Here is a 16,562-nt window from a genome sequence, read left to right as displayed (position 1 = left end):
ACTAGTAGGGATCCTTTCTGACACTGATGCCTTAGGTTTTAGCTTTTATATTTCTCAGATTCTTTACTGCTTTAGTGTGTAGTTCTGAGCTTCATATTAAAGGAGAGTGAGCTCTCTTCACAGACTAGGTAGACAAAACAATTCCTTTTCTAGCTTGGGACCAAGGTCAACTGATCCAAATTTCAGGCCCAAGAGCATTAAGAAGAGAGAAAAACAAGGATGAGACTTCATAACCTAAAGCTATAATTGGACAATTAACTCCAATATACTTACGGACCAGAGCTTATAAAAGTGTGAGGCCTCAGGACAGGTCAACCATTTTGGGTCTATCTTGGGTGTAGCCCTGGCTGGGCTCTTATGCTGGCCAAGATCTATCCATTGAGGCCTTCTAATAAATGCCTACTTTATTCTTCTAATAAATGCCTACTTTATTATTTAACTCTGCCTAGCCTGTGTTCTAGGTCAGCCTTGACAAGGCATCAGTGCTGCTGGGGGAGTTACATCCCAGTCAGCTTCCATTGCAGGAGAACAGTGTGGTCTGTCCTGTGACATACATGCAGATGGGGAAAATTATACTCATTCTGGCAGCATTCTCTGCACTCAGAAAATACTTGGTGTCTTCTCACAGTGGAATCCCATTTATATCAAGCCCTATAATGTTTTATCTCTCTGAAGGGAACTGATTCATGTAAAATCACTAAAGGGTGTCATTTGGGCTTTAAATTCTGATGGTGCATTTGAGGTCAAAAGATGTACCTACCAGGAAAAGTAAAATGTAAATATATTGGGAAGTATAGTAATGTACCCTGTATTAGGAGGCTTAATGAATTAGTCCTTTTCCCATTTTTCAGTTCTGCCTTCTCATAGTAATAAATCAGGCCCCTGTATAGAGATAAAATATTTCTATTGTGCCTTCACATGGATATAGTGCTCATATTATGTTTATCCTACTTACATAATAGCAACACTGTGTTGTAAATCTTGTGGGCTCTTCTCTTTTTTTCTTCTCTGCATTTTCCTATATAACTTAATTGATTATTCCAAATAGATGTCACAAGTCAACTGAATAAAAAAGTAAATATTTAACATGTGAATAAAAATGCTATATAGATAAAAATAAGCAATGTGTGACTATGATAAAGTATCGTTCCATGCACAAAACCAGTTTTCTGAGGTAGAGTTTGCATACTTTCATACTTGCTTAGTTTTACACTCTTTTTTCTCTTTGATTTTAGTGTTTTTTCCTGTTTAGAAATGAGAAGCAGATGATTGGTCTGGGTTTGTAGGTAAAGAATGGTAGTTCAGGTCACTGACAGAAGTTGCAGGTTTCAGTGATTGACTAATTGCATGTGGTATTTACTCACTCAAAAATACCCCTGCCTTTAAGGGGTAGGGTGAGTTGCAGGTAAAAAAATGAAGGCAAAATTTTTCTATTTGAACAGTAGAAAATGTCCTATAATGCATTAATCTTTTCCTATAAAGTTTGTACTCCGGTAATTAACAGGGATCATGTATTTCTATGTTCTATTGAATTTATTATTTAAGAACATACATATCTGGCTTGGTAAACACTGTTAATGGATCAGATTTGTTTGTGCAGTAACCACTTGTAGGGGGTCATGAAGTTACAGTAAGGTGTAATTAAGTTCAGTGTCTCAAGACAAATTTTTGTGCACTTTGAAATCTGAGCCATCTGTTTGAAGTGTAGAATGATGCTGCTGGTGATCTTGTAATGTTCTGGACCATTTTTACAGATAACAAGATTGTCTCCCATTTGCTGGTGGCTGAACCAGAGAAGATCTATGCTATGCCTGACCCCACTGTTCCAGACAGTGACATCAAAGCACTTACCACTCTTTGTGACCTGGCAGACAGAGAACTGGTGGTGATCATTGGATGGGCTAAGCATATTCCAGGTACGCACAGTGTTTGTTGCAAATAGATAATGTACCGAAATCATCACGTGGCTTTTTCTGTGCTGGTAAAAAATACTACTTTTTTCTCTCCTTACAATGCATTAAGTTTTCCTAAGGGTCCAGAATATTCCCACAGAACACAGTTTAGATGGTCATGTATTTTACCTTGGAAGTAGTAGTGTTGTTGCTATGACTGTTACTAATGTTAGTAAGTTTCACATGCTGCTTAGAGAATTTTTTTTCATGTATTGTTATTATTAAGATAAACTCCCTTTGCTATCCAGAGCATTAGCCTGGCATCAAGGGTCATACAAGTCCTCTCCTCTGTAGTCATCTGATTCAGCAGTATTTGAATATAAGGCTGGCTCCTCTGTTAGGTAAATGCAGCACTACTGACCACAGAAGGTGAAAAAATTCAGTTATATTTTGGCAAGGCACAGAGGAATTGTTCTTTTCATTGACTGATCTAGTGTGAGAACTGAACTGTACCAGCAATTCAGTACAAAGAACTGAATTGTCCCAGAAAATCTCCCCTTCCAACTTAGTAAGAGTTGGTCTGCATGGAATGGACTGCAGTCTGCATAATATAAATGCACTGATATTAGAAAAGCTGACTGGCAATCTTATTAGCAAGAAAAATGGGGGTCATCAAAAGCAGTTTCTCAGAAGATTAGCAATTCCTTCAGATAACATTTCAGGTGTATTTTTGCCCCTCCCCAGTGCTGAGGTGTTTGTTCTTGCTCGTGAGCTAGCAGACAAACTTACAGAAGTCTCCTGGGTTCTCAGTCTATCACCTTTCACAAAAGTCACACAAAAAAGGTCAGCTTTTTCTCTTGTTTCTTAAGGTATTTTTCTTGTCCAGCTGATGAGTGAGCATGTTGGTGTGTTTTCATCAGCTCATTAGTTTTCTAATTTTGATAGTGGAGCCTTATTAAGCATGAGAGTGGATAACCTTTCATTCCTCAGAGTAATAAGTCATTCTCATTTTAGATACAATTTTGGGACAACTTAATAGTAGAATAAATAATCCAGTCAGTTGTTTGTTTATCAGAGTTAAAGGTATTTTATTTGTAGTTTCAAAAGAAACTGCAAAGAAATATTCTTGCTCTTTGTTTCTTTTTCTCTTGTTCTTACCAGTTCTTCTGGGTCATCTTAGATAAATATAAACATAATATATACACAAACACAATCAAAGAATAATAATAATTTGTACCTTTATGAAGTGCTGGTTTTTTTTTTCTCTTCAGAGGAAGGACAACAGCCTAGAGACTCTAAAATAGTCAGTCGAAATTTAGTCATTCTCTGTGCCACAAACGGTGTATAAACAAGCTCTTGTATCACAAGCAATGTTTTTCTGGTACAGTTAACTTATTTCTGTCTCCTTAAACTAGTTTGTCTTTATGCTTTGAATGCTACAGTAATTTCTTTAATCAAATTGATGGAAGTCCCTTTCCCAGCCCACACTGAAACCAATTTATTGGTCATGATACGCCGGCTATGTTGCTAACAGTCGTAACGAACTGTCAGGCAATATCGCAGTGCAGCTAATTTGAAGTCATTAGGTGTGCAGCGTTCAGGCAACAATTTGTTACAGTGGTTAGGAACACAGCTGACATTTCTGAATGGCTTTGTTCAGAGCAGTTCTAGATGAGCCCAAGCAAATTGTAAACTAATTTAAACATCACTCTATATTATAGGAGCTACTTTGTCTTACACTGGTTGCTAATAAAGCACCCCAAATTAAGTCAGAATGAGTTAAGCAGGTGAGTTTGAGTTTCATCTTTGGAAGATACCTAGATCACCTTAACCAAAATAGAGTAGCTCTCAAAGAAGTCAGTCATGCTCCATAGCAGTTGCAGGGGAACTTTTGTCAGTCTGATTTGTGAATATGCTGTGTAGCTTGGATTTGGCTGGAGCGATGGGAAGAGCAGAGGGATGAGACTGAGCAGCCTTTTAAATCATGGCTTTGGTTAGTGTGGAAAAGTGTGGATGCCATAAACCGGCGCGGAAAATTTAAAATCTGAGCCACTTGAGGAACTTACCTCAAGTGCATTTTAGTACAAGGCATTTTAGTACAAGGTAAGCTCAAGCCACACCTACAGTGGTTAAGCCACCTTAGGTAAGTGCACTTACCTGATTTCATTTACAAATGAGAGTTTTAAAAAAATCTCCAGGCAATAATAACAATCTTTTTATAAGCCTTCAGGTAACAGAGGACAGTGATAAAATCTGTGCTTGTTGTCTGGCATTTGGTCACAAAAATCAAAATGCTAAAGGACAAATACAATGAGCTTTTGTAGCTTGATTTTGAATGTTGGACAGATGAACTTGGACTGGCTATGCTCAGCTGATATCTGGCACGAAACAGTGTCTGGAAGAGCCTGCATTGGTGCTGCCTGTTTGCAAAACTAACAAATGTTACTGTAGTCAGAAGCATAACAGGATGGGGAAAAGGATGAATTAGGAAAGGGGTGCAAATTGCATAAAAGTTCACTGTAGCTTGGCAGACTAAGTAAACCCTTGATGTAAATCTTGTAGAGTCGATTAATTACACCAGTAGTGAATTTGTGCCTAGCACAGCAAAGCAGCAATCAGCAAATCTTTCTTTACTATAGTGATTTCTTAAGGTTCAGTGTAATTAAAGGCCCTTATATATCAGGTGCTTAATAACTAATAAAGATCTCAACTCTAAAGCATTGCAATGTAAAATTTGTCTTCGTGGAGGAAGCCAAAGCAATGTTTTTGCTCTTGTGAAAAAAAGCCTTTTAATAGGATTATCTACAAAAATGTAACAATGCAATATTCATTCTGCCCCAGCCAACCGTTTCCCATTTCAGTCACAGACTAAAAAATGTTTTCAAATTATACAAAGTTCAAGTCCTTTCATAAAATCATTAGTATTTCTGTTGTATTGGAAATATTTCAATAGTTGCTTTTATTGAACAAAAAGTCTATACCATATACAAAAGGAAATATTGAAAGAAAAATATATATGGAAAGCCTTTATCAGTAAATAGAATTAGTCTCCTTGCATTTATAAATCAAATAAATGGAAAGTGTGTTGTTATGAAACATGACCATGTCTTATCTGAAGAAGAAAAAGATCACAATGGCATTAGGAAATGCTTGACTTTAGTTAGAGAGGCGTAAGGGCACAAGAACAGATGATGGTGCCCTAATAGCCCTTTTTAAGAATGACAGGGCCCCGCCATTAGCATCCTTTTATATCCTTGGAAATTGCTCATGCCTCGCTTTTATGGTTCCTATCTGCCTGACTCTTTTTTATTTCTCTTTCAATTTCATCCGCGCTCGGATAAGCGCATGCTAACACAATATGATTGAGCTGTAAAATGGAACGCTGTCGCCTCTAATCTCTTTTATGTAGATATGGAGGTACTTCCACACTCCACTTCATTCTCTCTCCATTGTTGGCCTTTTTAGAATGTGTTGCCGAGTAATGGAGGCTCAGTCAAATATTAGAGCTAGGTTTCACAGGGTGTGATAAGAAGATTATCAGGCCAGCAGTCAGATCTATTGTTGTTCTTTGTGTCAGATTAAAATATTCTGATGTACTGTAACTTCGTTAGTAAAATACTGAAGGTGCTTAGGGAGGGAGGCTGATGCTGCTTCATCTCCTGCCTGATGAGACAAAACTCTTATTAACTGACCCAAATATACTGTAAATATATTAGGAAGCCTCTGCAAGACATTTTATTTTATTTTATTTTTATTTTATTTTATTTTATATATCTATTTTTAAACTTTTATTTTAGCTATCTTTTTAAATAAGGAAACCTTTCTTAATTCAGTATTTTCTGGTAGTTGAGTTTCCCACCCTTCACATTGTATTTTGGGGAATTTCCATTTCATTGGTTGCATTATATTAGTTAGGCTTTTGCTTTATAGGGTAGTTTTCTGCTGATACCTACTCACAGTACCAGTATGGTTTAGGCTGGAATTTTGTAACTCTCTCATTGACATTCACCAAAATGTGCAACATTTTTTCATATTAAGTGGAGGCAGCAAACATTAAGCTCTTAAAAATGTGCATAACAGGAAGCTAAAGAAAAAATGTTGTCTACAAAATTTGCATGCATGAAAAAACATCAACCAGACCATAGAAATCAACTTTTTGCACTTAAGATGAAAAATTTGTTTGGAAACAGTAAATCAGACTAATACATCAAAAATAACTAGTTACATTATTTAGTAAAATAAGCCTGCTTGTCTTCAGCTGTTGTCCCTGTTTTCTTAGCAGGAACAGTGTTCAAGGAAGGGAATAGTTAGAAATTGATACTGCCACTGGTGCTAGTATTAAAAAAAAAAAAGGCATGATTTTGATGTAACAAATACAAGGATGTTTTGAATATTTTAGTGTTAATGTTTTATGAAACATTTTTGTTCCAGCATACTCTTTGTGGAGGACAATATTTAAGCTTTCCTTTCCAAAGCAGCTCTCAGGGGTGTAGTTTGACATTATAATATTGAACAAGAACATGATTTGCTGCAGAGTTGTTGTTTCTAAAATACCCTTTTCTCACCATGTGTTTCAGAAATACCACCCCGAGTGTAGGTAAAAGCTGACCACAGTCACTTGTGTGGATTGTTGTTGGGGCAGCCCATAGAGAATCTCAGCTCTGCACGGGGGACAGGTCTTGCCTGTGCTTTATGTCTGAGCCGCGCTGCCTGCCGCTGTAAAATTTGTTTTTTGTGCTCAGCCTTCCCTAGTCCCTTGTGCTGCTAGCTGGATTTAGGGCCATTTCAGACACAGCCCTGCAGCTTCTGAGAGCACCCCATCACAGGGTGCCTGTCCTTCCACAGACAGCTGGGCATGTAAATGTGGTGCTCGCTGTTCATGTGACATGGAATGGAGGATGAGTTGTGAGGTGCTAAGAGGTTGGCAGGAATAATAACTTGAGCCTCCCGGGGAATCAGGACATCCTGCCCTTTCTCAAAGTGCTAACTGGGACACTTTATCAAAAGCCTTGTATCTGCCCTTCTTTTAACTCCTTCTACAAACATGCTTTAAGTACAGAAACCAGACCTGCTCTTCCTGCGAGGGAAATGTTCTTGAACTCACAACTAGTGTGACATGTGATCTAAGGCAGGCCATTCCCTGGGCCTTGAGGGTAGAGATTTCAGCCAAGAGGTTTCTCAAAAACGAATGACTTCCTTGACCTCTGGCACTGAATTGTACAATATGGGAAATCAGGAATTGGCTGCCAGTTTTATTTTTGAGCATTAGTGTGGATGGACCACCCAGAACTGCCAGGGTTTAGATCACCATGTTGATTCAGGTTTCTCTAAGCAGAATGGGACAGCAGCGTGCCTAAAATGCCAGCAGTTCATCCATCCTGGTATTTGAAGTGCTGGGAATGGTGGCAGTTTTTAGTTTTTCATATTTTGAAAACAATATCACAGAGAAGGGTTAAGTGATCTTGCAAGGTAGGGAGGAGGAGGAAGGATGATGCATGAATAAACATGTCCACAAGTCTCCCAGCATTTTCAAAACAAAACAAGGGTCTGTGTTGTGGCAAAAGGTAGTAACCAAAGGATCTGTTCAGGTTTTTAAAAATTTCCGACATACCCAGCTGAGATACAGTGTTGGGCTATTCTTGATGAATCTGTTGCTGAAGTCAGCAGCAAAATTTCAGCAGATTTCAGTACAAAAGAATAGGAGGCTTTGTGTGCAACTAGAGATGCACACTCTAAGTGTGTCTGCTAGTTCCAGTTCAGAACTGAGAGAGACAGCACTAGAGAGGTGAGAAGGTTTCTAATAATGCTAGACATAGATGTCCTGGGGTAAAAAAAGCACTTTAGTTTCCAGGTTAGTCACTTCTGGCATTTTTTTACTTGCATTAAATTAACTGAGGGGGGAAAAAATAATCTCAAACATATAAACATCTCATCACCTGCAAATTATACATAAATATAAAATAAATGTGCAGTAAAACTTAAAAAGGCACTTGAAACTCTTGCTAGTTATGACTTCAAAATCAGTACCTATTCTTGGAAAAGCTTATTTAAGAGTAATCATCACCAGAAGCATAATAAAGTCAAAAAATGGAATTAACACGTAACAGAAGAACTTGGCTTAATTATTATCTTTTAACATTGTGGGGGGTTTTAGGGAAAAAAAATCCCTTCTTTAAAATGCTCTTCTCTCAAGATCAGAATTAAATAGTGACTTTGTGTCTCTATTAAGTTCACCTTTTATTCCTTTACAAGTACTTGCTTTTTCCTTCTGAGTGACTGTCTCCTTTTCTTGTTTTGTTGTTTTTTGGTTTTTTTTTAAATCAGTCCTCTCCCTCCACCCATGCCCCCAACATTCACACTACACTGTCTGGCTGTTGCACTTTTTTTTTTCCCAGTGTCCCCCTTTATCTGCCTCAACCAATCTCCAAATGAATGCATGTCTATCATGGCCTTAGCTTTGACACTCTGGATATATTGATTAATAGTTGCCCTAAGCTCCTTTTAGCAAATCAAATTTTCACTTTTAGCAAGGATTTCGCCTCTGATTTATTCAGCAAAGTGAAATGCACTAAATTGACTTTGACATTCAGGGAAAATGGCTGAAAAACAAAGAGGGGAGGAAAGAGATATAAATTGTGTGGCAGCTGGAGACTTCAAGCATAAAAGAGGCCGTTTTCTATAGAATATCACTGGTTAATTTGGAAACATGCATTTAAACAGGAGTATAAATTATTTTCTTAAAATTAGATGGTTTTTTAGACTGAGGGTTTGGGATATAGTAAGGTTTACTTAGCAAAATGCAATATATTCAACTCAAATTCATCACTTGCTAATCATGGTGCAAGTGTGGGACCCACTTTTGTTGCCACTAATAATTATTATGTTAAACGAGAGACAAAGAGGTTTCTGAGTAGTTTTATAATGAGGTGCTAAATTGGTAAATATCTTCCTACCATTGCATTATGTTGTTCACTCCTGTGGCCCTTTAAAAATAAGAAATGATTAATAAAAAGAGAGCAAATCAACAGTAATGAATGCCAGTGCTTTTCATTTTCTTTCTGTAAACAAAAATGGCTAGTTTCTGAGTCTTAAATGCAAAAGTACAAAATGATATAGCAGCCATTTGCTATTATTCTTCCAGCAAAATCAAGAGTGTTGTATTACCCTGGGTGTCTTGTAGACTGAGTTAGAGATGTTGCATGACTGAAGTACCAGGAGGCTGAAAATGCCCCCTTTCATACTTGCAAGTGTTTGACTGCACTACTAAATGGAATAAAGGAGAGGGGAAAAGATGGAGAAAAATTATTATTCTCTTCCATGAGCGGATCTGGGTGTTTTTGAGAGGGGTGTACAAATATGCAAATTAAAACTGCAGGAAATGGTTTGGGCTTGTTCCGTGATCAGATTCTACAGCAAAAATTAGAACGAAATCCAGATGGTAGTTTGCTCAGTTAATCTGTAGAGACAGAGCAGGAGCCTTCGGTGGGATCAGTTGTCATGGGTGTACAAGTCAAATGTGCTGTGCCAGCCTCTGTTGTTCAAGGATCTGGCCCTGAAGGGATAAATCCCCATCAGTAGTCATTGTACCAGTGGGAGCTGAGAGTTTCCTTTGTCCCCTGTGTGTACTCAGCACCTCAGGACTCGGCAGCACTGTGCAGAATCAAGGTTTAAGCAAGTATTTCCACTCAGGGGACAACAATGCTCACCTTTGTACCCACTTCTTGTGTGACAAACGGGTTTACTAGATTAGGTCTGTGTAAATTGCAGATGACTCAGTAGCAGTTTTCCTTCTTCTAAGCCAACAAGGAATTAATCTTATTACCAGAGGGTAAGAGGTCTAAACGTATCTTAACCTTTTTAATTTTACTGTAATCTCCGCTCTTCTTTTTTTTTTTTGGAAGCAAGCTGGATGTGAGGCTTCAATAATTGCCTTTTGCAAGTGGAACACATCCAGAATACCCATACCCAAGATAGCTGGGGGGCACATTAGATTTTCAGGCATGTGACTATTTCATTGCCACCCCCCATAATTTAGCTTAAGTTTGTTAAAAGACCACTGGTTAAGAGTACACTGTATGAAAGACTGAAACTTCTGAAATAGTCTTTGAGGGGGTGTCCTTTCCCAAACTTCCCCAAACTGTACAGTTCATACCTCAAGGGTGGGGTGGCCAGCTTCTTACAAGTACTGCATGGCTGCAAGGCAGGAAGATGCCTTGCTCAGAAATACAGGAAGAAAGTTGGAACAAATCATGGCATTATTCCTTAAGTGAGGAATTTGCAGAAGAGGCAAATGCAGCAGAACTGAGCCTGTCATTCATGTTCACTAAGTATCACTTCTGTATTTACAGGACTCCTCTCCTCTAGAAAAATAAAGGTTTTTTTCAACCAGATTCACTGTTTAAAGAACATCCAAACAAAGAGTGATTTTTTCAGTTTTAAAATTCTTGAAGGCTTTGTTGGAGATAGGATGATCAATTTTATATTTCATTTAAATTGTCCTCTGAAAGGATCATAGCAGACACTGGGAATGCAGAAGTAAACTTAGAGCAACATAGCCCTCTTATGGTAACTATTTAGGCTCTTTTAAACTAAATATTTGACTTAGTCATCTAACTAAGCCTCCAACAAAAATACATTTACTTTGTTCTGGGTGGGGAAGAAAAGAGCACCTTCTCAGGCGTACATGTTGACACTGTAAATCCAGGATGGGAGGAGGGAGAGGGGAAAGAGCCAGTTGCTTAGATTGGATTTAGAGCAGACAGGTCTCCACCTGTATGGCTGGGTCAGAGACACAGGATGGTCTAGTTTCCCAAAGTCGGCTGAGACCAGTTAAATACTGTAATTCTAAGAATGCCTCTACTTTCTCTCTGGATAAGTTCAGCTTCACACCTGCTTAACCTACATTAGAATAGGATTAATTACCTGAATTGCAACACCCCCTTAGCCAGTCAGCACGTTTCTGGCAGGGCACATGGTGACCTGGGTCTGGTTATATATAGTGTATGGATAACAGGGGAGCACCTGGGTTGTAATGGCAGGGCTCAGTCCAGCCTGATACAAGAATCAGCAGTTTTTAAAAAATGAGTCTGCAGTAATCACCTTCTGCAGCAGCTGGATCATACAAGGACTTTATGAACTCATGTCTTCCTTGGTAGTAAGCTTTTTTCTTGGGCAATGCTCAATTTATGCACCCACATATAAATATATAGGTGTGTATGTGTGTGCAGAAAGAATCCCAAGAAGCACAGAATCCAAAGAGTGCAGGTACTGAATGCCCCCTTATTTAATTACTTAGATGGAGCAGTTACTTGACTGTAACTTTTGACTTGGTGTTCAGTGTTACTTAAATTCATCATGCCCAAAATTAATATTGCATATCAGGCAGTATTAAAATATTTTGATGACTCTTCATGCAAGAAAACACACAGCCTTCCTTTCATTTGAAAACATGTTCTGGAAAGTTCTCTGAGAATATGTTGGTCTGGCCAAGGTATTTTCCACACCAAACTCTTGATGCACATATTATAGACAAGTGGAAATTTCACAGCATTTGACCCTTCTCCCCAGTATGTTTTCATCTGCCATGTTGTGCACCATCAGTTTCAATCAGCTGCATTAACAGCTGAGGTGAAATCAAATACTGAAATGAGACACAACTACACTTGCAGAAGGCTTCAAGTTCAGTGGAAGTGGTGCTTGCAGAGTCGAGTCAGCTCTCTTAGCAAGTCCTGACATGTTATGCATGAGAACACTGGAGCAAAGAGTTGTGGTGGGGGTGGAGAAGAGGCGGGGGCAAATCTGCAGTTTTCGTGCATCCAGCTGTTGGAGAGATTAAGGGGGAGCAGTTTAGCAGATAATGACTGCTGCTCATACATTTGTTCAAAGAAGTTGCACTTCTGGCATAAATATATCATGGCACTGGCAGGCTGCAGGGTGTATTTTTAGCCAGAGATTTCTTCTGGCTGTGTTTTAGCATCATGCCTGCCCTGCTGAACAGGCATTAGACTCCAAACTTGGTACGATTCAAGCTATATCTGGTAACATATAAAACTTTCTGTGACCCTTGTGTCTCTCATTAATTAACTCTGCTTGCAGTGAGAAGAATTTAAGAGTCCTTCCCCATATCAGTCTCTTGTAGAAAGCCATTCTGCTCTGTGATCCGTCCTTCACTTTACTACTTTGAAGTTTCCCAGAGATAAAGTTAACTGTTGGGTGGATTCAGGAGCAGGTTGCTTAATGTCAGTGAATCTTCAGCAACAGATATAACATGCAAAATGCATTGTGAATGCCAGATGATCTTCATTCAGTGAGATTATAGGAGTAAATTTTGAAAAGTTTCTTTGTGTTTCGAGTTACTTGAATGTTTTCTGGACCCCATCAATGCTTTGCTGAGTATCTTCAACACAAATTTTTGCAGGATTGTGCCTTGCACATCAGTGGTGATGAGTAATTTGCTGTATTCTGTAATCCTCATACATGAAGCACACCATGGGCTCTGTAATCAAGAGACCACTGGGAAACAGGGTGCCCCAGACAGGCAGTGCAGGTAGCACTGGGGACAAGCTGGGCACTGCTGCACAGGTTTATTCCTGCTTCCTCTGTACCATAAACCTACAGAGGGCAGTGTCTGACAAGAGGCTTAGGTGGGCATTTCAGGAGATAAAGTGAAGAAAACAGGCTGTTGACAAGGAACATTTGCATCTTCATAACCAGCAGCATCATAATCAGCCAGCATCAGTGACAATCATAAAATCTTTCAGAGAGCCTGCTAGGAGGGAGAAAAACTACAGCTAAAACCAGCTTGCAACAGGGTGATGGGAGCATGGGCTGCCATGGGTCTCCTGAGTTCCAGTGCTTCAGCCAACACAGATGAACTCCCATTTGCCATTGATGGCTGCACGGACAAGTGTACTGTCTCCGTGGTAGAAAGTGGTAGCTATTAATATACTGAATGGCAATACTAAACAATTTAGGAGAAGCAGTGAAGTGTGTCCTTTCCAATTAAAAATGCAGTGAGAATTTTAGGTAGGCAAAATGTAATTATTTAATTGGAATTTGACCAGGATGCTTTTCCACTGTTAAAATAAGTATAAATTACATGAGCTATAAAACTTTAAATTATGAAAATATTTTGAGGTCTTTGAGCATGGTAATTGGGGCTATATATTCAACTTTGTTTTTAGCCTGACACTTCATAATGGCTGTTCCCTAAAGCAAGTTTTTTTTTACATTATCGAATATCCCTTAGTGAAGCAAATTAGCAATCAGTCTGGAAAATATTTAAGTAGTACAATCACATTATTTACACAGGCACTTCCATTGTGCAGCGTTCTCTGTGTTCCCAAATATATGTAGGATCACTTCCTCAGCTGTCAACATTCACGCTCGAACCTCCTTCTTTAGTAAAGCTTTATATGAAAATCCATTTAGGCCAATAGAAAGACTTGCCTTGATTTCACTGCTTTGGATCAATCCCTAAATACGCAGGTCACAATCTGTAACCTGTATGGACCTCAGAGCTTTATTATTTGCCTTCTGCTTGAATTACCACTTTTGTGTAAATGGTGGGGGACTTTGTGCAATTCCTTGCACAAAGCTTTTTTTTCTTTTAATACTTCTTTTTATTATTATTAACGAGAAAGAGAATCCTACTGTGGAGAATTAGGGTCATTTACTTCAAGTTCAATAAGAGTCTGCTCTTATCTAGAACCATATTTCAGTGCTTACAGGAACATCAGCATCTGGCCAGAATGATAGAATGTTTGCTGTGACAGAAACCCTGCATTTAGTATTTGGAAAAATTTTAAAACAGCATCCAGCATACCCCTGGAAATAGGTTCTCTGATGCTGTGGCCACAGTCAGCAATTCCAGTTGCTTGAATCATGTTGTCCAAAATACATTCTCCAATTAGCTTCCTATCAGGTTGAGGAATTTCAGGTATTTATTCCGTAAATTTTGTGCTTGTGACGACTGTTCTCCTGGGGTTCCCTGAATTAGAACCACCTTTTTTTTTTTTTAAATGCAGTTTTTTTTCCCCTTCATTTAGTAAAGGGGTTTTTCGCAATAGAGTTTTGCTGTTTGGGTTTTTGCTTGCTGCTTTTTAAGAACTGAAGGCACCATGAGTCCTCTCCTGGTACTCCCATTGACACATTTGTGCAGTGCTGAGGTACAGGCTCCATGTTACATCCATACTTGGCTCGTTATCCTCTTATCAAGCTTTTTGCATCCCTTTGTTTATTTGAGGAGACAGGAAGACTGTGTGAAGGCTGCTTAGTCAGGGATATCAGCGTTGTTGGCAGGGGAGTGATTGCCAGTTGAAAAACAAGGCATTATTGCTCATTTTTTCCCTCTTATTAGTTTGATTACATTTGCAAATCAAATCAATCCATCAGACATGATCAGGCCTCGTCCGCATTTTAAGGAATAGTAATCTCCGTCTAATAAGATGCAAATGTGTCACATCGGTAAGTAACCAATAAATCATCGTCTTGTCTTTGGCAATCATTAAATATCAGAACCAACAGTCAATTTTTAGTATTTTCAATTTGCGATATGCCGCTGGAATATAAAGATAGATGGACGTAATTACACAAACCAAACACTATTTCAGTTCATTCCAGACAGCAAATTTAGTGGAAGGTATAACTGGCTTGTCATCACACTACATTATTCCTGGCGGTTCATGCAAAGTTCACAGACAAGCTTCAAATGGACATTGCTTTCTTTACTCTCCTTAACAACATTCCCACTACCACCACCAAACTTCAATAAATGACTTGAAATGCTGTAGGACATCACTTCCATCAGTGCACAAAAAGACACAGGAAGAGAAACATTGCCCCTTTTCTTAGTTGCAGGCACCTTGTGCAAATGTAAGACTGAAGGCCAGAAGTTCCCTAATACCTGCTGCATTCTTTCTCTCTCTTTCTCTTCCTTTGTTTTTAGATGTTTTAATCTGAAATTTCAGTATTTCCTCAGAGTAACTTTTCACAATTTTTTCAAGTTTCCTCAGGTTTAGTAATTACAAAACAAGCAAAGACAGACAGGGAGAAGGATTGGTACACCAGCTTCCCTCCTTCTCTCTTCTCATCCCCATCTTTTAGAGGAGTGAAAATTCAAACTGTTTTTCTTTATCCTTTTTTTTAAATTGATTTGGGATTTGGGAAAATTGATTGCCTCATGTGCATCCCAGGCATTAATTGATACATTTATTGTCTGATTTGCAATGTCTTGCTTTCCATTAATGACTCTACTTGTGTACAACAATTTACATGCTTTTCAAGAAAGAAAGAGGCATAAGATTACACCCTGGCAGCAGGAGTGGCAAAATAAACCAAAGCCTCATCTTAAGCAGCACAGCTTTTACCTGGATATTTTTGACTGATTTATTATTGTAGGGTACAGGCCCTAAAATTGCACACCTGCAAGGAGACTGCTAATTTCAACAGGAATTTGGGCCTGTTGGAAATGATATTATTGGTCCTTCTTACAGTGATGAGTGACATGTGAGAGAGTGTGTGCAAAATACTGTCTCTCTGCTCCGACACAAGCGGCTGTGCGGAAATAAGAAAAGAGGATTTTGTAGGCTTGTGCTGACTTAATGTAGGTCTCAAGCACACCAAAGCCAGACAGTGGGCTTACTGTGCTTGACCTTAAGAAACTTCTTGCCATGAGCTGTGTGCCCTGGGTGGACCTGCTGCTGCAGCATCCTGTTAGTTGTGTTTGTTTCAGCTAACTTGCTTTGGGAAGCTGAAATTCAGGTGCTTTGGAGTGATTTGTGGAGAGATCCTTTAGTCCCCTCTGTGAGAAGATAGTTTTCACAGTAGCAGTTTGATTTGATTTGGTAAATGAATTAAATGGAAATTAGTGAAGAGGCTTTCTAGTGAGCACACCTACTTGCTTTGGGTTCCCCATCATGTTGAGCAAAGGGGTGGGGAGAGTGGTTGTAAAAATATGAACATGTAAGTCCTGTGTAGACACTGTGTGTTACTTATTGTTGGTATTAAAACTCATGTTCTTTAATGAGAGGAAATTGCAAAGAAATAGTTGTAAGCTGCAAACAGTGTTGATTCCACATGCCAGAGATCTAAACTTAATAGTACCATCAATTAACAAAAATCTCTTGTTATTTTGAAAAGAAAGATGTTATTACCTATATATATTTTTTTTTTTATCCTCAAACTGGTGTCAGTCTCTAGCAGCTTTGTGAATACAAGAGGTTTATGCCAGATCTAAATGAAGCAACTAAGTAATTGTAGCTCTGGTCTCAGCAAAGTTTGAGCTTCCTGGCATTTTACATGAATGTGTTCCTGGATGTTCTGTGCCTAAGTTGCTAGACTGGTGCTGCCAAATTGTCTTGCAAGTCTCTCATTTTTGTAGTCTCCAGAGACCGGTGACAAAAAGCTGCACACAGAGGTAATGTGCCTAAGAAGCTCAGCACCAGAACCTTATGTTCTGTCTAACCATTTTACATACTACCATGGTATGTTTAATTTGCTTCTTCATCAAATCAATAATGGGTCTAATTGAAAAAACTGGCAGAACTACAGTTCTACAGTTCAGCCTGACTACCAGTGTGAGTGTTTTCAGGAAATCAGAGATGTTGCACAACTACACAAGTGACACCTGTGTTAGTGCTGCACCTTTGCTACCAATGTGTACAGAAACAA

The 16,562-nt window shown here is 38.8% G+C and overlaps 1 protein-coding gene across 12 annotated transcripts in view; it reads left to right on the top strand.

Annotated features, from left to right (window-relative positions):
- The window catches only part of ESRRG (estrogen related receptor gamma), a 392,291-nt gene that overhangs the window by 342,566 nt on the left and 33,163 nt on the right, over positions 1 to 16,562 (top strand). For all 12 annotated transcript variants that reach the window (XM_077175921.1, XM_077175928.1, XM_077175924.1 and 9 more), the window contains one exon: positions 1,755 to 1,916. In XM_077175921.1, the coding sequence (XP_077032036.1) occupies positions 1,755 to 1,916 (162 nt within the window). The remainder of the gene's footprint in view (positions 1 to 1,754; positions 1,917 to 16,562) is intronic.

Source organism: Agelaius phoeniceus, chromosome 3, assembly GCF_051311805.1.
Source record: "Agelaius phoeniceus isolate bAgePho1 chromosome 3, bAgePho1.hap1, whole genome shotgun sequence".
Classification (NCBI taxonomy): domain Eukaryota; kingdom Metazoa; phylum Chordata; class Aves; order Passeriformes; family Icteridae; genus Agelaius; species Agelaius phoeniceus.
The sequence above is the reverse complement of the archived record's forward strand: the minus strand, read 5'-3'. Positions and strand labels throughout refer to the sequence as shown.